The following is a 24372-nucleotide window of genomic DNA, read 5'->3' on the forward strand; positions in this document are numbered from 1 at the left end:
CAGAATACAATTCATGGTAAATACACTCATCAACACTTACCAGCTTCCTGAAGCCTTAAATGAACTTTGTTAGCAACTGAGGCTTTCGTATATGAAGTAATTGGAGTGTGTCCATGTTCTTGAGCCCAGTGCAGGAGATCAATCTTGGCGGATGTCAAATCAGATGATGTCTTTTTCACCATAATCATAGATGATTCTGTGTCTCGACTGTTGATGCTGTCCCGACCAGAGACCTTGATGCAATGGAAATACATTTTAACATAAAACTAATCTAATTAATTAAGAGTAATTACTTCACTTTTTTTTTGCTTCTATGAATCTATTCCAGAATTCCATACAATTAACATTAAATGTTACCGGAAATCAAGTATTTCAAAATGAGTTCAACCTTTTGAGCATGTTATGCAGAGATATTCAATTTGATCTTCAGCTAGAGCAAATGTTTATATGCTGGAATTAAATTTCAGATTTCCAGAATGTGCTAAATGTAAAATCATTAATCAAAATCTCATTTTATCTACAGTTTTAGTTTTGCTGAATAATATTTTACAGATTAATAGTTTGCTACCATAACAAAAGCATCACAAAATCTCTCTACAGGCTTGAATGTTTGTATTACTGGGGTTATGAGAATAAATGAAATCACAATAACCAAAGCCACGTTTATAGGCACTTTATTAGCACAGGGCTAAATAGCTGGCTTTTAAAGTAGACCAAGGCAGGCCAGCAGCACTTCCCGTACCAGCCTCCCCGAACAGGCGCCAGAATGTGGCGACTAGGGGTTTTTCACAGTAACTTCATTTGAAGCCTACTTGTGACAATAAGCGATTTTCATTTCATTTCATTTCCATTTCATTTCATTATAGCCCCAATCCTAGCTCATTCCCTAATAAACAGAGTATTTGGCATTGTTCCTATTATGGTTCTTCATCCCCAAAAGACAACAGATAGCATCTCTGCAGTTGTGCAGAGGATGTGAACTGTAGCAAATATCACAATGGCAGTGTGAAGTAAAATGAGTAACAACTTTGCTGCACTTAAGATGTATAAACTTGGCTTTCTGCATTAATCTAAAATTACACATTTGCAACCAAAATATATTTCACTGTCATCAATCTATATCTTTTAACAATCCACAGAGCTTTGAGATTACAAGCCAAATCACCCATAATTTCCAGCCTTCTTTATTTAAAAAAAAAATGGGCATACTGGTTTGCATTCTGCTTGGAGTCATTTAAACCTGTAGTTACATTATTTAGTCATTTTACACAAATAGCAGCATCACTCCACAGGTCATGTGGGCAAACCTATCTTCAGTGCACATGCAACCCAACATTTAAAGTGCAGTATACAGTTTGTAACTATATTTCGGACAGCTATATATTCTAGTGATCATGAACAGTGGTTAGCACTGCTGCCTCACAGCTCCAGGGACCAAGGTTCAATTCCGGCCTCGGGTGACTGTCTGTGTGGACCTTGCATATTCTCCCCTAGACTGCGTGGGTTTCCTCCGTGTGCCCCAGTTCCCTCCCACAGTTCAAAGATGTGCAGGTTAGGTGGATTGGCTGTGCTAGATGTCCCCTTAATGTCCAAAGGTTTGGTGGGGTTACTGGTTTACAGGGATAGAGTGGATGCGTGGGCCTAAGTACGGTGCTCTTCAAGGACCTGTGTAGACACGATGGGCCGAATGGCCTCCTTCTGCACTGTAAATTCTATGATGCTATGGACGTTTCTTGTTAAAATGTTTTTTATTGGGGTTTTGAACAAAGTATATTTACAGTTATGCACACAGAAAATATAGAGAGAATAAAAACTGGTAGGATAATGAGCACTAGCTCAACAACAGCAACTCTGTCGTTAGCAATATTGTTTTTAACAAATAAGTAAGCACCTGTTTTTTGTGTGTGTGTGTGTGTGTGGGGGGGGGGGATTAGGAGGAGGAGGGAACTGGGGAGGTACATATACATTTGGGTGCCGGAGAAACAATTACAGTAGTTATGTCCAATACAGAGAGGGCAATACGAGAATGGATCTGGTGTTGTTACTTGCTTCCTTCCCCATCTCCTGTGGTTGGCCCTTCTTTTCTCTTAGGTATAGCTGTCGGATTGTATGGACTTTTTGGCCTCCTGCTGGGTGTGGGTTTCGGTGGTGAAGTGAATGTGATTTCATAATTTCTAAACTGAATTGGACATTCTGAATTCTCCCTGTGTATCCACTGAGTGGCATTTGTATTCACTCATTTGAAGCTGGTCCTAATGACGCATTTGTAGCCACTTAGCAGGCCTGGCACCAGATTCTCCGTGCCCTGACAATTCTCCTGTCGTCCAGGCCGGGAACCATGTGAGCGCGCGGATTACAACAGATATCATCAAAAGTGAACCGGACATGGTGAGCCTTGCAGTAAGCCAAGGGGGTAACTCCTCAAGGAGTGCTTGTATGCCAAGATCTCTCACTTCATCTACCCCTTAGTAATTCCCATTTATTGTATACTCCATATAACTGTTTGATCTCCCTAAATGCACAATCTCACATTTCTGTGCCATCTAACCAAATTGCTCGCAGTGCCGAGAAACACCAGGCTATCAGGAGTCTGTTTCAATTCGCTGCCTCTGTTTCAATTCGCTGCCTCAGCGGGGAACGTCCCGCCAAGGCTGCACTTAGTCCCGTTTCCTGCATTGTGTTTGGCTCACCGGAACGCCCCTGCCCCCACCCCAGTGGCCCTCTAAAACAGGAGAGACTCCCCAGAGACCCCCCTAACTAAGAGACCGCCCCGCAGAGACCCGCCAACTCGCGGGACCTCCCAAAGTGCAATTCAGCTCTGGAGGGAAAACTTAGTCTCCCAAACGGAGAATTCCACGCAGTGGAGAAATGGATGAGATTTTCCGGATGTTCTGCTCCCTGGTCGCGGGTTCCCCAGTAGCGGAGGATGCGAACAACAGGAAACCCAATTGAAACCCAAAGAAATCCCACTGCCAGCCAATGAAGGGCCGCCTCCACCACTGCAAAACACGCCACGAGGGGTGTGTAAAATCCCGCCCAGTTTGTCATTGGACAACAAAAGCAGGAAGCAAGAAAACAATTTATAAAATGGAGGGAGGGAATTCGATTCCACATTAACATTAGAGAACTGGCTTTTGTGAAGCATCTTTCTGGTGCAATGGTGAATCATTTTCATCATAACATCACAGAAATGATGTGCACTGCTACCATTTGCAACTGTATTATGCGCTCGCAAAAAAGGATTTTTTTTCTGCATCGAATGGAAGACAGCACTTTTCTCATCCTTCAAAGTTCCCTTGGGAAACCTATACTCAAGTTACCACTTGTGCCTAGATCTAAACTTATACTGTTCTACCTCTTCCTGCACCATAAAACTCTTCAGTTTCCTTCAGAAGAAGCTACTGTCCACCTGTAGTGTAAAGTTAAATGAATTGTTCAAAAGATGGTTTAACTGGTGGGGTGGAATCTTCTGCTCGCGCTGGCAGTGAGTCTGGAGGTGGGAAAGGCATGTGGTGGACGACTGGAATCGCGCTGCCTTCCCACCTCTGTCAGAATTAAGTTCTGGGCGGGTAGGTTCATGGTTGACCTCCTGTGCTTCCACCTATTGAGTTCCTTAAGTGGTCAATTAATGAATACCAAAGGGCCTCATCTCACCGCTGCTGATATTAACCAAGGTGTAGGCAGGTCTGTTGCTATAGCCAGCTTGTCATTTTGGGGTTAGGAGGTGAGCAGTGGAGCTTGATCTAGGGACTTAACATTGGGAAGGGGGAGGCCACTGAGAGCAAACCCTTGTCTTCCCCTACCTGGCAAAACCACCCCTCCCCTCACATTACCTTCCTGTGGCCTGGGTCGTTCTGAGGCTCAGGGTGTGTATTTCCTGCAGCAACCATGACCTCCCCAGTGGTGCTGCTGAGCACAACAGCTAGCAGCTCTCCGTAGGCGAGACTTCCACCCTCAGGGTCTTGAATTTACTGCCTAATTGGTTTGTGGTTCAGTGGGCTTCTTGGAAAGAGGCAGTGTCGGTCTCTCATCCACTCTCCAGCTGGCGGCGAGGACGCCAGTGCCGCAATAAGATTCTGCCCATTAACTGATAAGCTAGTGGCACATTCAGGGAACCAAACCCAAGAAAATCTGTTACATAATCAAAAGGATCATGCTCTGAAGTTACGTACTCGTGATAATTACATCAAACATAATCATATCTTGTTACGGGCATTGCTGTGATGACAGGTGCCATGAGATCAACATGGTTCGAGTTTCTGATTTGAGCTGGGTAACATCTTTCTAGCAGATTGGGAGGATAATAAAGAGATGAGTAAAATCTTGGTGAAATTATATCTTCTGTTGGCTGACTAGAGGCAGTGAAGTCTGTCCTCTTGGCCAGAGATGTTATAGTCAGAAAGGGGATAACTTACAATATAAAATATGTGGCATGGTGGCACAGATTGAGCACTACTGCCTCACAGTGCCAGGGACCCAGGTTCAATTCCGGCCTTGGGTGACTGTATGGAGTTTGCAAGTTCTCCCATGTTTGTGTGGGATTCCTCCAGGTGCTCCGGTTTTCTCCTACAGTCCAAAGATGCGCAGGTTAGATGGATTGACCATGCTAAATTGTCACTTACTGTCCAAAATGTTAGGTGGGGTTCGGGGATAGGGGGTGGGCCAAGGTTGGGTGCACTTTCGAAGGGTCGTTGCAGACTTGATGGGCCAAATGGCCTCCTTCTGCACTGTAGGGATTCTATGATTCTATATGTAAGAAAAAAAATCGATCATTGTTGGTATCTAAATCTTGCAAAGATTTGGAATCGGTGGTAATAATGAATTTTTATATCTACCTTAAAAGTTCAAAGTCAACAGAATAAATGTTTTTCGACTGATGATTTATATTTCCCTATTTATTCAAAACAATTTTGCCATTGACTTTGGATGTTACAATAGTATTAAAGCACGTATTTAAGTGCGAGATAGAGAGAGAGAGAGAATGCATTTATATATCATGAGTTAAGGAAGTAGGCATGAGGAAGAGATTAAACTGCAAACGTGCAAATGTATATCATTTATCATCTATTCGAACATGACTGTTAATGGCTGCTAAAAGTAAAATGTTTTCTAAAACTATCAGCATTTGGTAAAATAAACTTGACCATGGGAATATCACAATAAGCAAATCCTTTATAGACTGTTCTGTAGTCTATCCATTTTCAGGCAAGAATACACACATTATATAAATTTCATGGTCTAAATAATTTTTCCATTGAAACGTCTGATCATTTCACAGGCATAATGCAGTGTATCTCAGCTAAATTCCCCATTTGTTCCTCATTCTGTTCCCCCTTATTGTGACCAAATTTTAATCCTTTCCCACTGAAAATTCCCACGAAATCATCAATACTCAACTCAGAGTGTCGCTATGGTTGTATTGTTTTTAGAAGAATTCCCTTTTTGTTCTGTTATGCTGTACTTCGGAAAACAAAATCTCGCTTAATAGTTCAATTGTGTTTCTTTTTATGAGAAACCTGCAAAATATCACATTTCATGCCTATAAGACCATAAGACACAGGAGCAGAATTTGACCATTCGGCCCATCGAGTTTGCTCAGCCATTTGATCATTAAAAAAAAGATTTAGAGTACCCAATTCATTTTTTTTTCCAATTAAGGGGCAATTTAGCGAATCCAATTACCTAGCCTGCACATCTTTGGGTTGTGGGGGCGAAACGCACGCAAACATGGGGAGAATGTGCAAACTCCACACGGACAGAGCCGGGATTGAACCTGGGGCCTCGGCGCTGTGAGGCAGCAGGGCTAACCCACTGCGCCACCATGCTGCCCCAGCCATTCAATCATGGCTGATATGTTTCTCATCCCCATTTTCCTGCCTTTCCCCCCATAACCGTGCTGTAGCACAGTGATTAGCACAGCTGCTTCACAGCTCCAGGGTCCCAGGTTCGATTCCCGGCTTGGGTCACTGTTTGTGCGAAGTCTGCACGTTCTCCCTGTGTCTGCGTGGGTTTCCTTCGGGTGCTCCGGTTTACTCCCACAGTCCAAAGATGTGCAGGTTAGGTGGATTGGCCGTGAAAAATTGCCCTTAAGTGTCCAAAATGGTTAGTTGGGGTTACTGGGTTATGGGGATAGGGTGGAGGCGTGAGTTAAGTAGGTCTTTTCAAGAGCTGGTGCAGACTCGATGGGCCGAATGGCCTCCTTCTGCACTGTAAATTCTATGAACCACTTATTCCCTTATTAATCAAGAACTTGTCTATCTCGGTCTTAAAGACACTCAGTGACTTGACCTCCACAGCCTTCTGTGGCAAAGAGTTCCACAGATTCACCACCCTTTGGCTGAAGAAATTCCTCCTCATCGCAGTTTTAAAGAATCATCCCTTCAGTCTGAGGCTGTAGCCTCAGGTTCTATATTTTCCTACTAATGGAAACATCCTCTCCACATCCACTCTATCTAGCCCTCTCAGTATCCTGTAAGTTTCAATAAGATCCCCCCTCATCCTTCTAAACTTCAACGTACAGGCCAAGAGTTCTCAATCGCTCCTCAAATGGCAAGCTCTTCATTCCAGGGATCATTCTTGTGAACCTCCTCTGGACCCTTTCCAAGGCCAGCACATCCTTCCTTAGATGCGGGGCCCAAAACTGCTCACAATACTGCAAATGGGCATGCAAAGACCTATGCAATGTCCATCCACCAACCCTCACTATTTCTTTCAGGCATTAACTGTTCTGATTTTTAACTCACCTCTTTAATTATCTATAAATTAGTAGCCTAAATTAGAACGGGCTGCTTTCTGTATTTGCATCTGTTTGATAAAATTATGTTTAATATCTCTATATATTCATTTTACTATCTTTAAAGTTCTTTAAAAAATCATTTACTTTTTTTTAACAAAGTAACATTGCATTGATTTCCATCTATGTTAGTGTTTCTTGCAAATGGTCAATTTCATGGATGATACCAGGAAAATAATTTACATCGCCCAAATTGTGATCCAAAATCAGGGTTATCTGATTTACGCTCCTGCGTGACTGTACTGATTTCACACTGTGGATTGACAGCTGAACAAATACTTATTTGATAACCGCATTGTCATGACTAGCACTTCCCCCCCCCCCCCCATTCTAATTTTCAAAAGCATTTTACTCATGTTACCATTTGGGTTCATGCATCTCACAATAATTGAAACCATGCTTTGACATCAAGTTATTGAACCATTCGTTGATTAAATTTTTCAGAAACAAAGTTGTTTGTAAATAATTATTCAACAAGAAATCATCTATATTTTGAAAATAACATTCAATATAAAGGAAGGATATGAAATAGGAATACAAATAATTCTAAAACATATATATATATAAAACACTGTTCAGGGAATTTGGCTATCCTCTTGAACAAGTTAGGACAGTTGTCATCCAGGCTGTTATTTGTGATAACAGATGTTTTTCTTGCATTGGTAAAGAATTTTTTGAAACTGAAAGCAGAGACTTTTCCTGCATCATAAACTATAGCTCGTCAGCTCGCACAAACTATATGGATAATGGTAGTGAAAATTTGGCCGGACTTTTCCAGCCGTTCACGCCGGCGGGATCTGCTGACGGCACCCCCCCCCCCGCCACGGGTTTCCCAGCGGCGAGGGGTACATTCAATGGGGAACCCCTTTGACAATGACCGGCCCATAAGATTCCGCTGCCAACCAATGGCGGGCCCACTCCGCAAATCATGCAGCAGGTTGCACAGAAAATCCCACTAAGGTGCCATCTGTCAGTTGATGGTAATGGCAAATTTGAAAGTGACACTATAGAGAGAAATCCAGAACTTCTGAATGAGGGAGGCTTGATGACTACTTGAGCCTTTAAATCTCCAACTGAATAAAATACCTATTCCAAAATGCTTGATTGAAAATTGTGCTTGTATATTTTATGTCATAATATTTGCATCGAAGATTATACATCTTGGAGGTGCATAGACTTGAGTTTCACAAATGTAAAATATGTCCAGAGTTTGCAATCACTGTTTTGGGCACAGCAAAAAATTGGAGACATCAAGTTCTTTCTTATTTATTGCACTGCTAATCTTGATTTTTTAATTCAGAAGTTAATTCAGAAGCATTCTATTGCTTATTCTGTTTGACAAATGTTTTAGTTACTCAAGATAATTTAATTAAATTATATTTTTAATAAAATAGACAGAATTTAAACAAAAAGAAAAGTCACAAAATTTGACTTGATGGCATCTATATTTTTGATTTTTTTGGTGCCATTTTGGGTTCACACTTTTGGTGTTGCCCGTGCTGGATGCCGTTTTGGTGACAGTGTTAGTGTGGGTGTTAAGAACATACACTGCAAGTATTCAGAGTAGGCGGATTGTGACCTAATCAGAACGTGGCACTGATTTGAGACCACCAGTGCATTTGTTGCTCCTGCTAACACTCCCTCTTAAACATGCACAAATAAACATTAGCTCAGCAGCAGAAAGAACCATCCTCCATCATGGACATTTAAAGAGATTATCAACTATATTCAGATTACACTCGGATTGATTTCTATTGCCTCTTGCTGAGTTTGTGGCAGTGTTTTGAGTTTCCTACTGATGTTTAAAATTGGTGAAGTCTGCAGGGAGTCTTGTTGCATCTGGTGAACATCTTGGTTCTCACATCAAGCATTCAGAGAAGACCACTTGCTCCCAGTCATAGGTTCTGCAATTACCATCCCCCTTTGTCTGACAGAATGACAGTGAGATTGGACAGAGACAACACTATGCTCACATAGTGAGACGTGCTCTCATAAGGAAGTCTTATCCACCTAGGATCATCAGGTAACAATTTGCTTACCTCAAGTTCACCAAGGAGCAGTGTATGCAACATCTCCATTTTACAAAGGAGATGCTCACTGAAATGCGCCACTTGATGCAGCAGACCCGAAGGCTTGCAGCAGGACAAGAACAGCACCGCCAGCAGCTGCTACCATTGCTAAGAGTTTCTTTGCCCGGAATCCTTCATGGCTGTAACAAGCGACATTCATAATATCGCCCAGTTTGCCGTCTGCTGCTATGTAAGACTAACATTCTGTATGCCAAAAGAGGAGTTTGCTCTGACCAGAGAACAGCAGCCGGAGTGTGCATGTGGCTTGGTCAGTATGGCAGTCTTTCTCATGGTGCACTCACGCTAGCCTATCACAGGTTTGCATCCCATACTCATACATTCGCCCACTTAACAGCAGGCTAAGCATTATAATGAGCAGGCTGCATGAAGTTTATGTGCAGCCTGCATTGTATCACAAACCCGGAGTCATTTTAGGCCTTATCCAGCTTCTTCCCAGAAAGCTTTTTAGCTGCTAATTTGCACATAGCAAGTTCCAACAAACAACAATGTGATAATGACCGGATCATTTTTTTAATTCACTTGTGGAATGAGCTTGTCGCTGGCAAGGACAACATTTATTGCCCAACCCTAATTATCCTCAAGAAGGTGGCGGTGAGCCATCTTTTTGAACCACTCCAGTTTGCATAGTATAGGTACATCCAGTGAAGATTTTTTGATGAAATGGGATGAAAGAACAGCAGCATATTTCCAAGCCAGTCTTGGAGGAGAACATGGAATGGTGATGTGTCCATGTGCCTGCTGCCCTTTTTTTCTAGGTGGTAGAGGTCACAAGGTTTGGGACGTGTTATTGAAGCCTTAGCGAGTGCATTTTGTAAATGACACAACACTGCAACCACAGTGCGTGGGAGTGGATGGGGTGTCCAATGGATGCCTTGGCCTGGATCAAACTGGGTTTTTTGGACAGGCACTCATCTTGGCAAGTGAATAGCATTACATCATATTCTTGCCTTATAGATGGTGGTGAAGCTTTTGTGAGGGGATTGGTCAGTTACCACAGAATACCTAGCCTCTGTCCTGCTCTTGTAGCCACAGTATTTATGCAGTTCCTTTAGTGGAGTTGATTAAGGGATAAATATTGGTCAGGATACCAGGAATGATGCCCTTGCTCTTCTTTGAATTAGTGCCATGGAGTCTTTTACATGATCTGAGAGAGCAGGCAGTACCTCGAATTGTGAAGCACTCCCTCAGAACTGCACTGGCGGATTAACCTAGGTGTCAAATCTCTGGAGACATAATGAGCGGAGTTCTCCAGCCACACCTGGCCGGAGCCCTGAAATTCCCACCTGTCAATGGACCTTAACATGATCCGCATTCAGCCTGTGGCGTTTTTGCAGCAGGCATGGCCAAAGAATCCAGTCCTATATTGTTCACATACAATTCCATGATCCTTGAAAGAAACAGATAGGTGTCTCCTTAAATTTAGCTTCAGGGTGCAAGAAGAAACTTTCATGGATTTCAATACCAAAAAAGGTCTTAAGTGTGCTAATACTTCAATAAGATGCTCCGAAAGAGCTGCTTTCCAACAGCACTTTATACTCTGACAAAAAAACCCTGATAAGGAGGCTGCCATACATGAAATAAATTTGAAGTACAAGAGATAATGTAAGTTTATTCCACAATTACTGCCCATACATGTTGTAAGTTTTTTTCTTTTATCTTTAGCCAGTTTCATCTTTTAATAAAATGTGTCCATTTATCTTTGATCTTACTGGGGAGAGTTAAGCCAATTGGAATAATTATACTTCCGTATATGAATATTGACAAGATTATCTAATGCCTACATTGAATCAATGCTCAAGTCGTATTTGAACATGTGGTACGAAAACAAATTAAAGGGAAATATGTTCAATTACAGTAAATGTAGCACATGTTTAAATGTGACCTTCTCACCATATTATTCTGGAATATAAAAACTATTTGGACTTATTACTTCCCAGGAAAATTATTTATACATCAATTTATCTACCTTCAGCAGCATTGCTGGATCACTGATGTGCATGGTAATGCAACATATCACAGAACTTGGGGATGTAATAAAATGGGAAGAAAAATCTTCTTGGCGGTAATGACATGGGGCACTGAAATACTCCCAAATCAGAAACAGCCCCTGGCTCATGGTTTAATAAAAACTAGTTGAAGAAAGGGATGGAAACGTGCTTCAATAAGAATGGAAAACTGTGCCGAACTGAGAAAAGAAACAATGGGCGCGATCTACCGGTCGTGTTGCGTCCAAACAGGAGCGCGATGCGGCCGGTAGATCCCAGGAGAGGGCTCCCACAGGCTTCCTGATAGCCAGTACGCCTTGCTGAATCTAACCAGATCCCGCAGGGCGTTGCGATCAGTATCCCATCTACAATGGGCGGGACCAAGCCTCACACACCTAAGTAGATTTTAAACACACATAGGCGTGATTGCTTTTTGAAGATTTCATGCAAGTGCAGAACTCAACAGCCAACAGCCTGAGGGAATCAACTGCTCACGACTAACAGAAAAAATGCATTTCAGTATTCCATGTCTCATATTACACACTTTAGTGTCTTAACCTATTTTGCTCTGTAAAGTTGAGGAAGATAAAGCTTTTGCAAAGAATTAATTTCTTTCGATGATCTGTAATCATCAAACAAAAAGTATCAAATGTTACATTCTTTCAACTAGCTCTTAAATATCAGGAAGGAGAAACAAGCTTTGACAGACAGGTTTGTCATAAGCTTTTGGAAGTTCACTTCTTTACAATAATTTAACATTTTTAAAAGTCATCTGTTAATTGATACATCACAATTTTAAACAACTTCTCACAAGCTCATCCAATGCTGAACTCAGTTTTATTAGTTTGTGTTCTGGTTAAGAAGGATTAGTTTACTGAACAGTATTTATGCTCAAACACTTACAAACACTTCCAGCTTTCCGTAGACATCATGCGAGTTGATTACCCAATTGACTGCTTTTTCACACTTGAGGATCAGCAAAATATTTCTGGAAAGCATAGTGTCTGCAAGTGCAGGTCGTATGTCAATAACTATGTCCACCTTGAAAATCCTGCAATGGAAGAAAGTAATAAAGTTAAGTGAATATGCCAGAAATCTTACTTCTCCTGAACCTTTTCCAACTGAGCGTGTCTCTAGTGTCTGGCCAGTTGATTAAAAAATTGGATTTAATCCCAGACAATAGTACATGTGCAAAACAGCCTACGACGCAATATGCATTATAAAATGATTCACAATAACATTCACTGAAAATAAGTCTACACATTTTTTCCAGTAGTAATTGAAGGGTCAGCTTTTGCAGAGGGTGAAATTTGACTGAACACATTTGTCTTAACTACAAGTTTAACTTGAATGTAAAAACAATATGTTTTGTTTTTTGATCTGGCTGAATGCCAGTCACAGTTTGGTTCTCTTTTTTAAAAGGAGGCTATTTCCTCTTCTATTAGCTACACATGGTCCATGCATTAAGTGCACCTAAGAGGACAGTCAACATACTTCTAAGCCTCTGCCACTAACACCAACTGGAGCAGGAATGACTGCAGCTGATCTGGTTTCCTAATTCGTATCTAAAAAGTACTCTTGTCAACTTCATCATTTGGGTCACAACTGATCACCACACTGAGTATGAGAGTGGGCATTTTAGACCATATGTAAACGACAGCAGGATAACAAAATGTTGCATTCTTGCCTTCTGCTTGACTTTCTGGGTTCAATTGTGGGAGGCTAGAAAAGGGTTATTAAAATGGGAATCCGCCAGAGAAATTTTAAAAGTCTGTTGCATATGTGATATAACAAAGTGAGCTTGTTAAACTGTGTGCCAACTGAGACTCTGGCAATGGTTGCACAACACTGACGCAGTGCATTTAGGTACTATCTGACTTGTTGAGAAGTGCTTGCCAGCTGATCTAGATTCTATCCCCTAATGGTAGCAATTTGGTTCTGTAATTTGGTGTAACGGAGTCAGATGGTAAGGTCAGAAAACTGTTGGTATTGATTTTGTCCTGGAGACTGAGAAGCACCGCAGCAAAGGATCAAAGGAGCATTTCCATGGAAAATACAATGGAAGAGAAATAATTCCTCAGTTACGTACATAAATTAGAGGGGGCTTGCAGAGACAATATTAGCACTGGAAAGCATAGTTACCACAGCTGGTGATTGAACTCTGCTGACTAAAACAGCTTGTTTAAACTGCCACAAATGACTGCAAAAAGAGGTGTTTTTCTTTTAAAATCTTACGTACATTATTATTGCCATTTACATTTTCTACAACAGCAATCTTTCCTTTAGAAATGCACGGCGTGAGCTACCTGAATGGGAACAGTCACGTTGTGAGCGTGTTAGCCGGGTGTTTTCCGTCACTCTGAGCGTTGAGAAACACCACGCTATTGAACTTCCACTCGGGTAGATACGGGGACTCAGCAGGGAACGCCCCGACGAGGCGGCACTTAGTCCCGTTTTCTGCACTGAGGAGCTCCGCTCGCCAGAACTCCTCAGTGCAGGGAGAGATCGGGACGCCACGTTGAAAAGGTGTCCTGATCTCTAGCTGCACCCCCAGCCCTTCCCCCGATGTGGCCACTCACCTATAAAAGGGTCCTCAGGCCCCCTTGAAATCCCTGGCACCTGCGCATGTTACCCCCAGGCCCGATCCGCAGTGTGGGAAAAATGCCAGCTTGGCACCATGGTGCCACTGTGCCAGGGTGGCAGTTCCAATGTGCCTTGGTGGCACCAGCAGTGCCAGAGTGCCACCCCGCCCCGAGGGCGAGCACTTGGGGGTCTCTGATCCCCTGGGAGACCCCCACGAATGTCGCTCTGACTGGTTCCCGTTTGTGGAGACCAGCACTGAACGGCGCTCATCCGAGATCTCTAAGGCGAGGGGGTGAGATCCCATCGCCGTTGGTAGACATTGGGAGGGCCGATTACTGTCTCACTCTAATATGCAGATTTGCCAAAAAGTGATCAGCCCACAATGGGCGGGGTTCGCATTGCGACGTCTCGCGAGATCGCATTAGACCTCGCAAGGCGTGGCGACCCGGGTCGATCACGGTACAGGGATCTCCTGGCATCTACCCACTGCATTGTGCCATGCTGTGCTGCCTTTCGGGCATAATGCAGCCAGTAAATCGGGCACATAATATTCATGCTATCAGTTAGAAAATATGCATTTGATATTTAATGCTTAACAAATTGAGGCAAGAGAGGGGAAATTGTAGAAACTATTGTATCCTGGTTCAGATGACACAATGCGTCATCATAAACTGTTCACTGCTGGAAAGGCCAATTCCAAGAAGCCTACAAGTTAGCACGTAGATGTCCAATTAGATAATGGTCATCAGGGAGTCCTCTGGAAGTATATTGGTTCTATCCAAGTGATGAAAGTTTAACCAAGACAGTGGATATAGTTTATAAACCGGATTACAACATGCCAAAAACATTAAGCAAGTTTACAAATACAGTCTGTATAACAGATGACGAAATAGGGTGTAATGTTAGTTTTCAATTTTTAAATATTTATAAAAATGAATTAGTTCATTTTCTGTTTCTGCACCATAAAATGAGTGTTTAATAAGGAAAGAATGGGAATTTTACTTTGCTGCAATTGAATTGAAAGCTTTCATAAATTCTGAGATTAATTATCTTTTCAAGTGTAATCACCGGTTTGAAATAAAATGCACAAATTTATAAAAATGTTTTATTAAGTGCAGTTTTGGGGTGTCTATGGCTCATAACATCACTCCAGATCCTCGGCGTTGCAATTGGTGTTTATAAAGCATATTATGTGCTATCATCGAGTAACTCAGCATTTAAAGCATCCAAGAACAGAAAGCAAATACAAATGGTAATTTACCTGTAGGGACTGGAACTTGGAGATTCAAGTTCAATGATATGAACCTCCTTTTCCTCGGTTGGGTTGGATAGTAAGCAACCCTGTGCAGATTGAGTCTTAAGATATGCTGCAAGATAATTCTGGGATAGAAAGTTCCTCTTTATGGTGCATGTTGGTGGCAACAGGGGATCTGCAATAGAGGTCAGAAATATTGTCTATGGTTTTCTTAGTATTGCCAAAATTACGTTTATTAAAATCTCTCCTTGACATTCAGTGGCATTACCATTGCTAAAAGTCACACTATCAATATCCTGGGGGGCTTAGCACTGACCAGAAACTGAACAAGGCAGGCCATATAAATAATGTAGCTACAAAAGCAGGTCAGAGACTGGGAACTCTGAGATGAGTAATTGACCTCAAGACTGCTCAAAGCTTGTCAACCATCCAGAAGGCACAAGTCAGGAGTGTGATGGGACACTCTCCACTTGTCTAATGAGTGCAGCTCCAACAACATTCAACACCTGCAAGTGCCCCACAAGCCACACAATATCCTGATTTGGAATTATATCACCATTCATTCTTTGTCACTGGCTCAAAATCCTGAAACTCTCTTCCTAACAGCACTGTGGAGGTAACTACACCACATAGACCGCACTGATTTAAGAATGTGGCTCACCACTTCTCAAGGGCAATTAGGAATGGACATCAAATGTTTGCCTTGCGCAGTAAATGGATTTTTAAAAACTTGAAAAGCTTGACACCATCCAGGACAAAGCTGCCCACTTGATCTGTATCCCATCCAACTTCAACATTCACTCCTCCACCACCGATACACAGTAACAATGTGCACTGCCGCAACTTATCAAGACTTCTTCGACGACAGCACCTTCCAGACCCTTGACCTCTACCATCTCGAAGGGCAAGGGCAGCAGGCGCATGGGTGCACCACCACCTCCAAGTTCTCCTCTAAGTCACATACCATTCTGATTTGGAACTGTAACGCCATTCCTTCACTCACTTCTTAACAGCACTGTGGTTGTACCTACACCACATCGACTGCAGCAGTTCAAGAAGGCAACTCTCCACTATCTCCTCAAATTGGGCAATTACAGATGGGCAACAAATTTTTAATTAATCTTTATTGTCACAAGTAGGCTTACATTAACACTGCAATGAAGTTACTGTGAAAATTCCCTAGTCGCCACATTCCGGCGCCCATTCAGGTACACAGAGGGAGAATTCAGAATGTCCAAATTGCTGAACAAAGATGTAATTACCTAATCACCTAAATGCAGAGCTTACTAGTAATGCGAACACCTCATGACTTAATTAAAATAAATATGCATTGGGAGGTAATAAACATTAATTTAAACCTTTACTTATACCTTAAACTTAACATTAAACCTTTACATCCTATCAGATCTACAACTGGTTCTGCACAGCAATTGGCCAATGGTTGAGTGAATTGTTACAGCCAGTTTTTAACAGGTTTTCCAGGAACCCAGTGAAGGATTCTTCACATTTGTGAAGACCACAAAGGGCTTGCATATCGATAGGAATGCTGTGTCCATGGGCTCATTTGACATTGCTAGCCTATTCACCAACATTCCACTTAAGTCATAGATATTTGTGCTGCAGCACTATATCATGGCAATCCAGAGCTGTCACCATTTCATGAATCAGCATTCATGGGTTTATAAATATAAACTCAGCAACTTGCGCAGTTGAGTTCATCTTTAACGACACATTGTATGGCCAAATAGATGGTGTTGCCATGGGGTCCCCTCTGGACCCAGCTCTCACAAAACATCTATGTTGAGTTCCATGAAAAACATGTCTTTGATGAAATGATACCTAACCTCCTACCCCTTGCATATTTTTGATATGTGGTTAACCCCGTTGCTATCTTTAAATCCATAGCAGCATGTAATAATTTGCTTGCATGTCTTAATGGGCTCCATTCTGTGCTCAAATTCACCTTTGAAATGGAAGCAAAAATAAAAGCAAAATACTGCTGATGTTTAAATCTGAAACAAAAACAGAAAATGCTGGAAAAATGCAGCAGGACTGGTAGCATCTGTGGAGAGAGAAAATAAGAGTTAACGTTTCGAGTATGTAGGACTCTTCTTCCGAGCTCTGAAACATTAGCTCTATTGTCTCTCTCCAGAGATGCTATCAGACCGCCTGAGTTTTTCCAGCAATTTTTGTATCTTTGAATGGAGCAGTCAAATTAACTCACTTTCCTTGACATATTAGTTGCAAAATATGCTGGGGGGCGGGGGTCGGTTCTCTAACATCGTCTACCACAAGTCTACTTTCGCTGGCCAATATACTTGTTGGGATTCTTACAGTTCCAAATGCAACAAGATAGACCATATTGGCACAAGACATTTGTTCGTGCAAGCTTGATGCAAGACCCTGTGGGATAATGGTTACCCAAATCAGATCATTTGGTGCTGCATATCATGCAAACTCACGAACGGACAAAGGCTGTCACCTTTGGCCCTGACAAATGCCCAGTCTACGTCAGTTTACTCTGGAAGGGCAAGATTTCGCAAAGATTTGAGCAACAAGTGAAGCTAGCCGTTTCATGCGTCTACTATGCAGTAGCAACACAAGTGGTATTTGCCACTAAGAGGAATTTCTGCCTATCACACAAATAAGAAATGTGGTATATGAATTTCAGTATTAGTATGGGTTGTACATCTCAAAAACTGGTGGATTGTATCAAACAGCATGTCCCTTCCACTGTATGCAACGGTTAAGGTGCAGACTGTACCCAACCAGCCCACGCTGCAAAGCTGAAAACTCGGTGCCCAACATTCGATGTGATTCTGTGATTGGGCAATATTTTCTAAATAATCCTCAGTGTGCTAAAAGTTATGCTGACAACCAATTTAAGATTATCAAACAGGCTCGCAGTGTGGCGCATTTGCATCAACTGGAAACTAAATATGATAATACCCATGGGCCTGGTCTTTGAAGACAGAAAGAACAGGTATGCACATTGCGCATGTTTCAGCTAAACAAAATAAGCGATAGCCATTCGCTGGTTCATCCTTCAGGGCAATGCCTTGATCGATCAGAGTCCAGGTGCCTGGTTTAAATTTTCGAACAATGCTTGATTGTTAACTGTCAGTGATTATTAACTAGTCCATTCTCCATGGCAACACCTCTACCAATCAGAGTCCACTTGCCATTCAATCAGCACCCTCTTCTGATACAGTAAAAAGTTGTTTGTCCTGACATTGTTATTCTTGCAATTATCGTGATAAATACAAGCTGAAAAGCTTCAACAAAATGGCTTTTCTCAGCAATAGTTGAGTTCTGTACTACTTAACGGCTATAAAACTTAAAAATGGTTTAGAAGAAAAAAAATCAAAAGGTCTATTATTTGGTACCCAAAATACTAGCTTAAGACATATCCCTTGTTATGAGTAAACAACAGTGATTAACATAACTTGGACTACTGGGTTCAAACATTCCCCATTATAAAGTAAGATTGACCTACCTTCACCCACTTTGATGTAGATGTTATTAGCCTTATTCAATTCAGTGAAAGAAGTCACAGACCCATACATTCTTTTGGTCCACTGTAGTAAATGTTTGCTGTCTTGGGGCAGAGAATGCTCTTCCAATGATCTTGATGACGTAAAGTTTACTGTTGGAAACTGAACAGTGGAATTTTCGGACACCTAAGGGAAGGAAGAACAAAAACAGTTCTTAAAGCTACATCTTTCCATCAAATCAAAATGCAATTTTTTCACATTATTGCGTGGCAAGTGATATTGTTGAGCTTCATGTACTCTTAGTGCATTCTATGTGTATTAAAAGTGTTATTACGACTCCTTTTTGGAGTAGTTGCAGAGATGCAGATTTACCTACTTCATATTTTGGAGCTAGCAGCTGTTAAAACTAATAAGAAAGGAAGATCAGCATTTATGTAGCACCTTTCAAAACCTCAGATTGTTCAAAAGCGCTTTACAGCCAATGAGGCTATAATGTACGAAATGCCAAATGGACCAGTAAAAAACCCTGCAAATGATGGGTAGAATTTAATAGCACCCCCTCCCCCCGATTGGTGAGTTTGAAATGGGGGGGGGGGCGGCGGGTTTAATTGGGTGGGAAGATGGAAACTCTGTCCCCTTTCCACCTCTGCCCAATTATGTCCTTTCAGTTAATGCCCACTTAAGGGCCTCATATCACGACTGCTGAAAATCAACTAGTGGCACCAGGAGAATTGCCATGCAGGAAACTAGAAAAGCAAATTCTTGTTGAGTTTGCTTGTGGGCTCCCCAGGGGAGGGGTGGAGTCCCTCCTGCAAATGCAATGAATGCCTGATCTCGGCCCCCAACAACGGTGCGTGTGTGGGGGGTGGGGGAAATGCTGAAAGACCTCTGATTGGCTGACAGGTCTCGGCGAGGGTTGAATTTCTGCCCTGGGGTTCTAAACCCTAGAGAAGTCCCGCTATTGGCCAGTTAACACAGGGGGCTCTCACTGGCTCTCCTGCAAGCGGGCAAGACTCCCATACCTCGGATTAAATACCACCCAATGGTGTTGGAACAACGGTTAACTCTTTTAAGCCCAATTAAGCTGTGAAGTTCACAAATTGAATGCTAAAAAGGAAATCAGATGTAGAAATGTAATGTATGCCATTTTGGATGGCGCAAAACATTGGGAACTGCGTTCTATGGGTAGAACGGTACCCACAATGAAAATGAATCAAACAGACAAGGGAAGTTTCTTACAAAACTGAAGTGTGTCTACTTCAATGCCAGGAGTATACGAAATAAGGTAGGGGAACTGGCAGCATGGGTTGGTACCTGGTACTTCGATGTTGTGGCCATTTCGGAGACATGGATAGAGCAGGGACAGGAATGGATGTTGCAGGTTCCGGGGTTTAGGTGTTTTAGTAAGCTCAGAGAAGGAGGCAAAAGAGGGGGAGGTGTGGCGCTGCTAGTCAAGAGCAGTATTACGGTGGCGGAGAGGATGCTAGATGGGGGACTCATCTTCCGAGGTAGTATGGGCTGAGGTTAGAAACAGGAAAGGAGAGGTCACCCTGTTGGGAGTTTTCTATAGGCCTCCAAATAGTTCTAGGGATGTAGAGGAAAGGATGGCGAGGATGATCCTGGATAAGAGCGAAAGTAATAGGGTAGTTATTATGGGAGACTTTAACTTTCCAAATATTGACTGGAAAAGATATAGTTCGAGTACATTAGATGGGTCGTTTTTTGTACAGTGTGTGCAGGAGGGTTTCCTGACACAGTTTGTTGACAGGCCAACAAGAGGCGAGGCCACATTGGATTTGGTTTTGGGTAATGAACCAGGCCAGGTGTTGGATTTGGAGGTAGGTGAGCACTTTGGGGACAGTGACCACAATTCGGTGACGTTTACGTTAAGGATGGAAAGGGATAAGTATACACCGCAGGGCAAGAGTTATAGCTGGGGGAAGGGAAATTATGATGCCATTAGACGTGACTTGGGGGGGATAAGGTGGAGAAGTAGGCTGCAAGTTTTGGACACACTGGATAAGTGGAGCTTGTTCAAGGATCAGCTACTGCGTGTTCTTGATAAGTATGTACCGGTCAGGCAGGGAGGAAGGTGCCGAGCGAGGGAACCGTGGTTTACCAAAGAAGTGGAATCTCTTGTTAAGAGGAAGAAGGAGGCCTATGTGAAGATGAGGTGTGAAGTTTCAGTTGGGGCGATGGATAGTTACAAGGTAGCGAGGAAGGATCTAAAGAGAGAGCTAAGACGAGCAAGGAGGGGACATGAGAAGTATTTGGCAGGAAGGATCAAGGAAAACCCAAAAGCTTTCTATAGGTATGTCAGGAATAAGCGAATGACTAGGGACAGAGTAGGACCAGTCAAGGACAGGGATGGGAAGTTGTGTGTAGAGTCTGAAGAGATAGGCAAGATACTAAATGAATATTTTTCGTCAGTATTCACTCAGGAAAAAGATAATGTTGTGGAGGAGAATGCTGAGCTCCAGGTAAATAGATTAGATGGCATTGAGGTACGTAGGGAAGAGGTGTTGGCAATTCTGGACAGGCTGAAAATAGATAAGTCCCCGGGACCTGATGGGATTTATCCTCGGATTCTCTGGGAGGCCAGGGAAGAGATTGCTGGACCATTGGCTTTGATTTTTATGTCATCATTGGATACAGGAATAGTGCCAGAGGACTGGAGGATAGCAAATGTGGTCCCTTTGTTCAAAAAGGGGAGCAGAGACAACCCCGGCAACTATAGACCGGTGAGCCTCACGTCTGTAGTGGGTAAAGTCTTGGAGGGGATTATAAGAGACAAGATTTATAATCATCTAGATAGGAATAATATGATCAGGGATAGTCAGCATGGCTTTGTGAAGGGTAGGTCATGCCTCACAAACCTTATCGAGTTCTTTGAGGTGGTGACTGAACAGGTAGACGAGGGTAGAGCAGTTGATGTGGTGTATATGGATTTCAGCAAAGCGTTTGATAAGGTTCCCCACGGTAGGCTATTGCAGAAAATACGGAGGCTGGGGATTGAGGGTGATTTAGAGATGTGGATCAGAAATTGGCTAGCTGAAAGAAGACAGAGGGTGGTGGTTGATGGGAAATGTTCAGAATGGAGTTCTGTCACAAGTGGAGTACCACAAGGATCTGTTCTGGGGCCGTTGCTGTTTGTCATTTTTATCAATGACCTAGAGGAAGGCGCAGAAGGGTGGGTGAGTAAATTTGCAGACGGTACTAAAGTCGGTGGTGTTGTCGATAGTGTGGAAGGAAGTAGCAGGTTACAGAGGGATATAGATAAGCTGCAGTGCTGGGCTGAGAGGTGGCAAATGGAGTTTAATGTACAAAGAACAAAGAAATGTACAGCACAGGAACAGGCCCTTCGGCCCTCCAAGCCCGTGCCGACCATACTGCCCGACTAAACTACAATCTTCTACACTTCCTGGGTCCGTATCCTTCTATTCCCATCCTATTCATATATTTGTCAAGATGCCCCTTAAATGTCCCTATCGTCCCTGCCTCCACTACCTCCTCCGGTAGTGAGTTCCAGGCACCCACTACCCTCTGCGTAAAAAACTTGCCTCGTACATCTACTCTAAACTTTGCCCCTCTCACCTTAAACCTATGCCCCAATGTAGAGAAGTGTGAGGTGATTCACTTTGGAAGGAAAAACAGGAATGTGGAATATTTGGCTAATGGAAAAGTTCTTGAAAGTGTGGATGAGCAGAGGGATCTAGGTGTCCATGTACATAGATCCCTGAAAGTTGCCACCCAGGTTGATAGGGTGGTGAAGAAGGCCTATGGAGTGTTGGCCTTTATTGGTAGAGGGATTGAGTTCCGGAGTCAGGAGGTCATGTTGCAGCTGTACAGAACTCTGGTACGGCCGCATTTGGAGTATTGCGTACAGTTCTGGTCACCGCATTATAGGAAGGACGTGGAGGCTTTGGAACGGGTGCAGAGGAGATTTACCAGGATGTTGCCTGGTATGGAGGGAAAATCTTATGAGGAAAGGCTGATGGACTTGAGGTTGTTTTCGTTAGAGAGAAGAAGGTTAAGAGGAGACTTAATAGAGGCATACAAAATGATCAGAGGGATAGATAGGGTGGACAGTGAGAGCCTTCTCCCGCGGATGGAAATGGCTAGCACGAGGGGACATAGCCTTAAACTGAGGGGTAATAGATATAGGACAGAGGTCAGGGGTAGGTTCGTTACGCAAAGAGTAGTGAGGCCGTGGAATGCCCTACCTGCTACAGTAGTGAACTCGCCAACATTGAGGGCATTTAAAAGTTTATTGGATAAACATATGGATGATAATGGTATAGTGTAGGTTAGACGGCTTTTGTTTCGGTGCAACATCGTGGGCGGAAGGGCCTGTACTGCGCTGTATTGTTCTATGTTCTATAAAAGTTTAGAGGTATGGTATTTAAGAAAACATAACAGCACACAGATAGAACATTTGTTGATAAATGGAACAAACGGATAGGAATAATGGATGATGTTTGAATTGGAGATGGGGTTAAAAGTGGTATATACTATTGGTTAATGCTCAGTCCACTTTTCTTCTCAATGCTCAAATGAAGGCGAAATTTCTTACCGAGGCATATCTATCCCAAGTCACTCCAGGTCAGTTTACTTTTAACTGCCTGCCACTCTCATTAACATATGGTGGAAAATAAAAATTGACATAAACAACTGGAAATCAGCATAAGTAACTGGGCCCACACAGGAGTGTTGGGCATCATTCTTGTACATTAATCACAACGCAGCAGAAGCTTTTCAATTTTTAATGCGATTGGTGACATAAAAAAGAAACACAATACAAAGCGAATCATAAACCCTAGGCCAAAGGCTGAGCTCTAGGTTTGTTATGAATACTTTTGTCTCAGCCATTTTTCCCTTCATATAACATCCAAACAATAGAAACCAATTGCTAATCAGAAAAATCCATCTGTATGCCACTCCTTATAAAACATCCAATGGATCTTTGGGTAAAAATAATGGTTGGGCCATCAGTACTTGAATCATTAAAAAATAAATCGGAAATCAACTTCCAGTGACTGCACACTGCGGCTGACACGGAACTCGGGACGTTACTGTCCAAGTTACCCTTCACCTCTAAAAGCTGCGTACGAACAGTACTGTAACTCACTGAGACTTGACACTGAAACACTTGAAAAGTGTGAAACTGCTGTAATTAATTGGTAAGTACTCATTAAAGTTCCCAGAAAGTGTTCAGTCTTGCCTGTGGCTGTGTAACAGCATGCTAAGTCTCAATTGGCTGGTTAGGTCAGTTGGCCAGATGGCTAGCATATTGTTCAAAGTAATGCCAACAAAGCAGGTTCGATTCCTGTTGTGGCCGAGGTAGACTTGGGACCTACCTCCTCACCCTGCCCCCGAGAGTGAAAGGCAATAGCAAACCGCCACTTAGAAAAATTGCTCCCAAATTGCCTTCCTCAAGATGAAGCAACAGCAGATGATGAGTTAAGGAACTGCTGTCAGGCAGTGAACACATGAATGAATGAATGAAGTCCTAATTGTCGTCAAGCATCTTCAACAATGAAGATTAATTTTTATGGTGTGGAGTCTCATTCCTTCAGATCTTGATTATTGTTGGGAGTTTGACATTTTTAAAAAATAAATTTTTCGGTCTCTTTTCTCTTTCCCTCTTAATTCCATATATTGTTTCCTCTCTATTTTGCTTGCTGTACACAATTTGAACTATTCAAATGTACACTATCTTTTTGACGAAGCGCACAGAAAGGATTTTCCAAACTGATCAGTTAAGGAGGTGCATAGTTGCTTGCCCTATTCCAGATACTCTGTAACGTGTACCGCACCAAAATATATTTCTAATCACCGCCAAATTCCAGTCTAGAGAATATCTAATGGCAATTGCAAATTTAATGAACAGCTGCCCACAAAATCCAGGTCCATATTTTCACTAGTATTATACAGCCTTTGGTTATAAACTAATTTGAAAAAGTGAATTTCTTTCGTTACAGTTTTTAAAATGAGAAAATAATTGAGAGAAATAAACAACTGTGCATTAGTGAATGAATGTACAACACCTCTGACTTGAAATTATAATAATGATGCAAATTTGGCAACAGAATCTAGCCCACAGTAACTGGCTTTATTGTAGCAAGTCCAGGGAATTTTATGTGATAAACAACATGTGCCCAGCAATCTGTAT

The 24372-nt window shown here is 42.4% G+C and overlaps 1 protein-coding gene across 3 annotated transcripts in view; it reads right to left on the bottom strand.

Annotated features, from left to right (window-relative positions):
- tgfbr3 (transforming growth factor, beta receptor III) overlaps positions 1–24372 on the bottom strand; it is a 235941-nt gene that overhangs the window by 65808 nt on the left and 145761 nt on the right. For all 3 annotated transcript variants that reach the window (XM_072510477.1, XM_072510478.1, XM_072510476.1), the window contains exons 5-8: positions 18203–18386; positions 14713–14881; positions 11772–11919; positions 41–233 (exon numbers count right to left, since the gene is read on the bottom strand). In XM_072510477.1, the coding sequence (XP_072366578.1) occupies positions 41–233; positions 11772–11919; positions 14713–14881; positions 18203–18386 (694 nt within the window). The remainder of the gene's footprint in view (positions 1–40; positions 234–11771; positions 11920–14712; positions 14882–18202; positions 18387–24372) is intronic.

Source organism: Scyliorhinus torazame, chromosome 7 (genome assembly GCF_047496885.1).
Source record: "Scyliorhinus torazame isolate Kashiwa2021f chromosome 7, sScyTor2.1, whole genome shotgun sequence".
NCBI classification, from domain to species: Eukaryota; Metazoa; Chordata; class Chondrichthyes; order Carcharhiniformes; family Scyliorhinidae; genus Scyliorhinus; species Scyliorhinus torazame.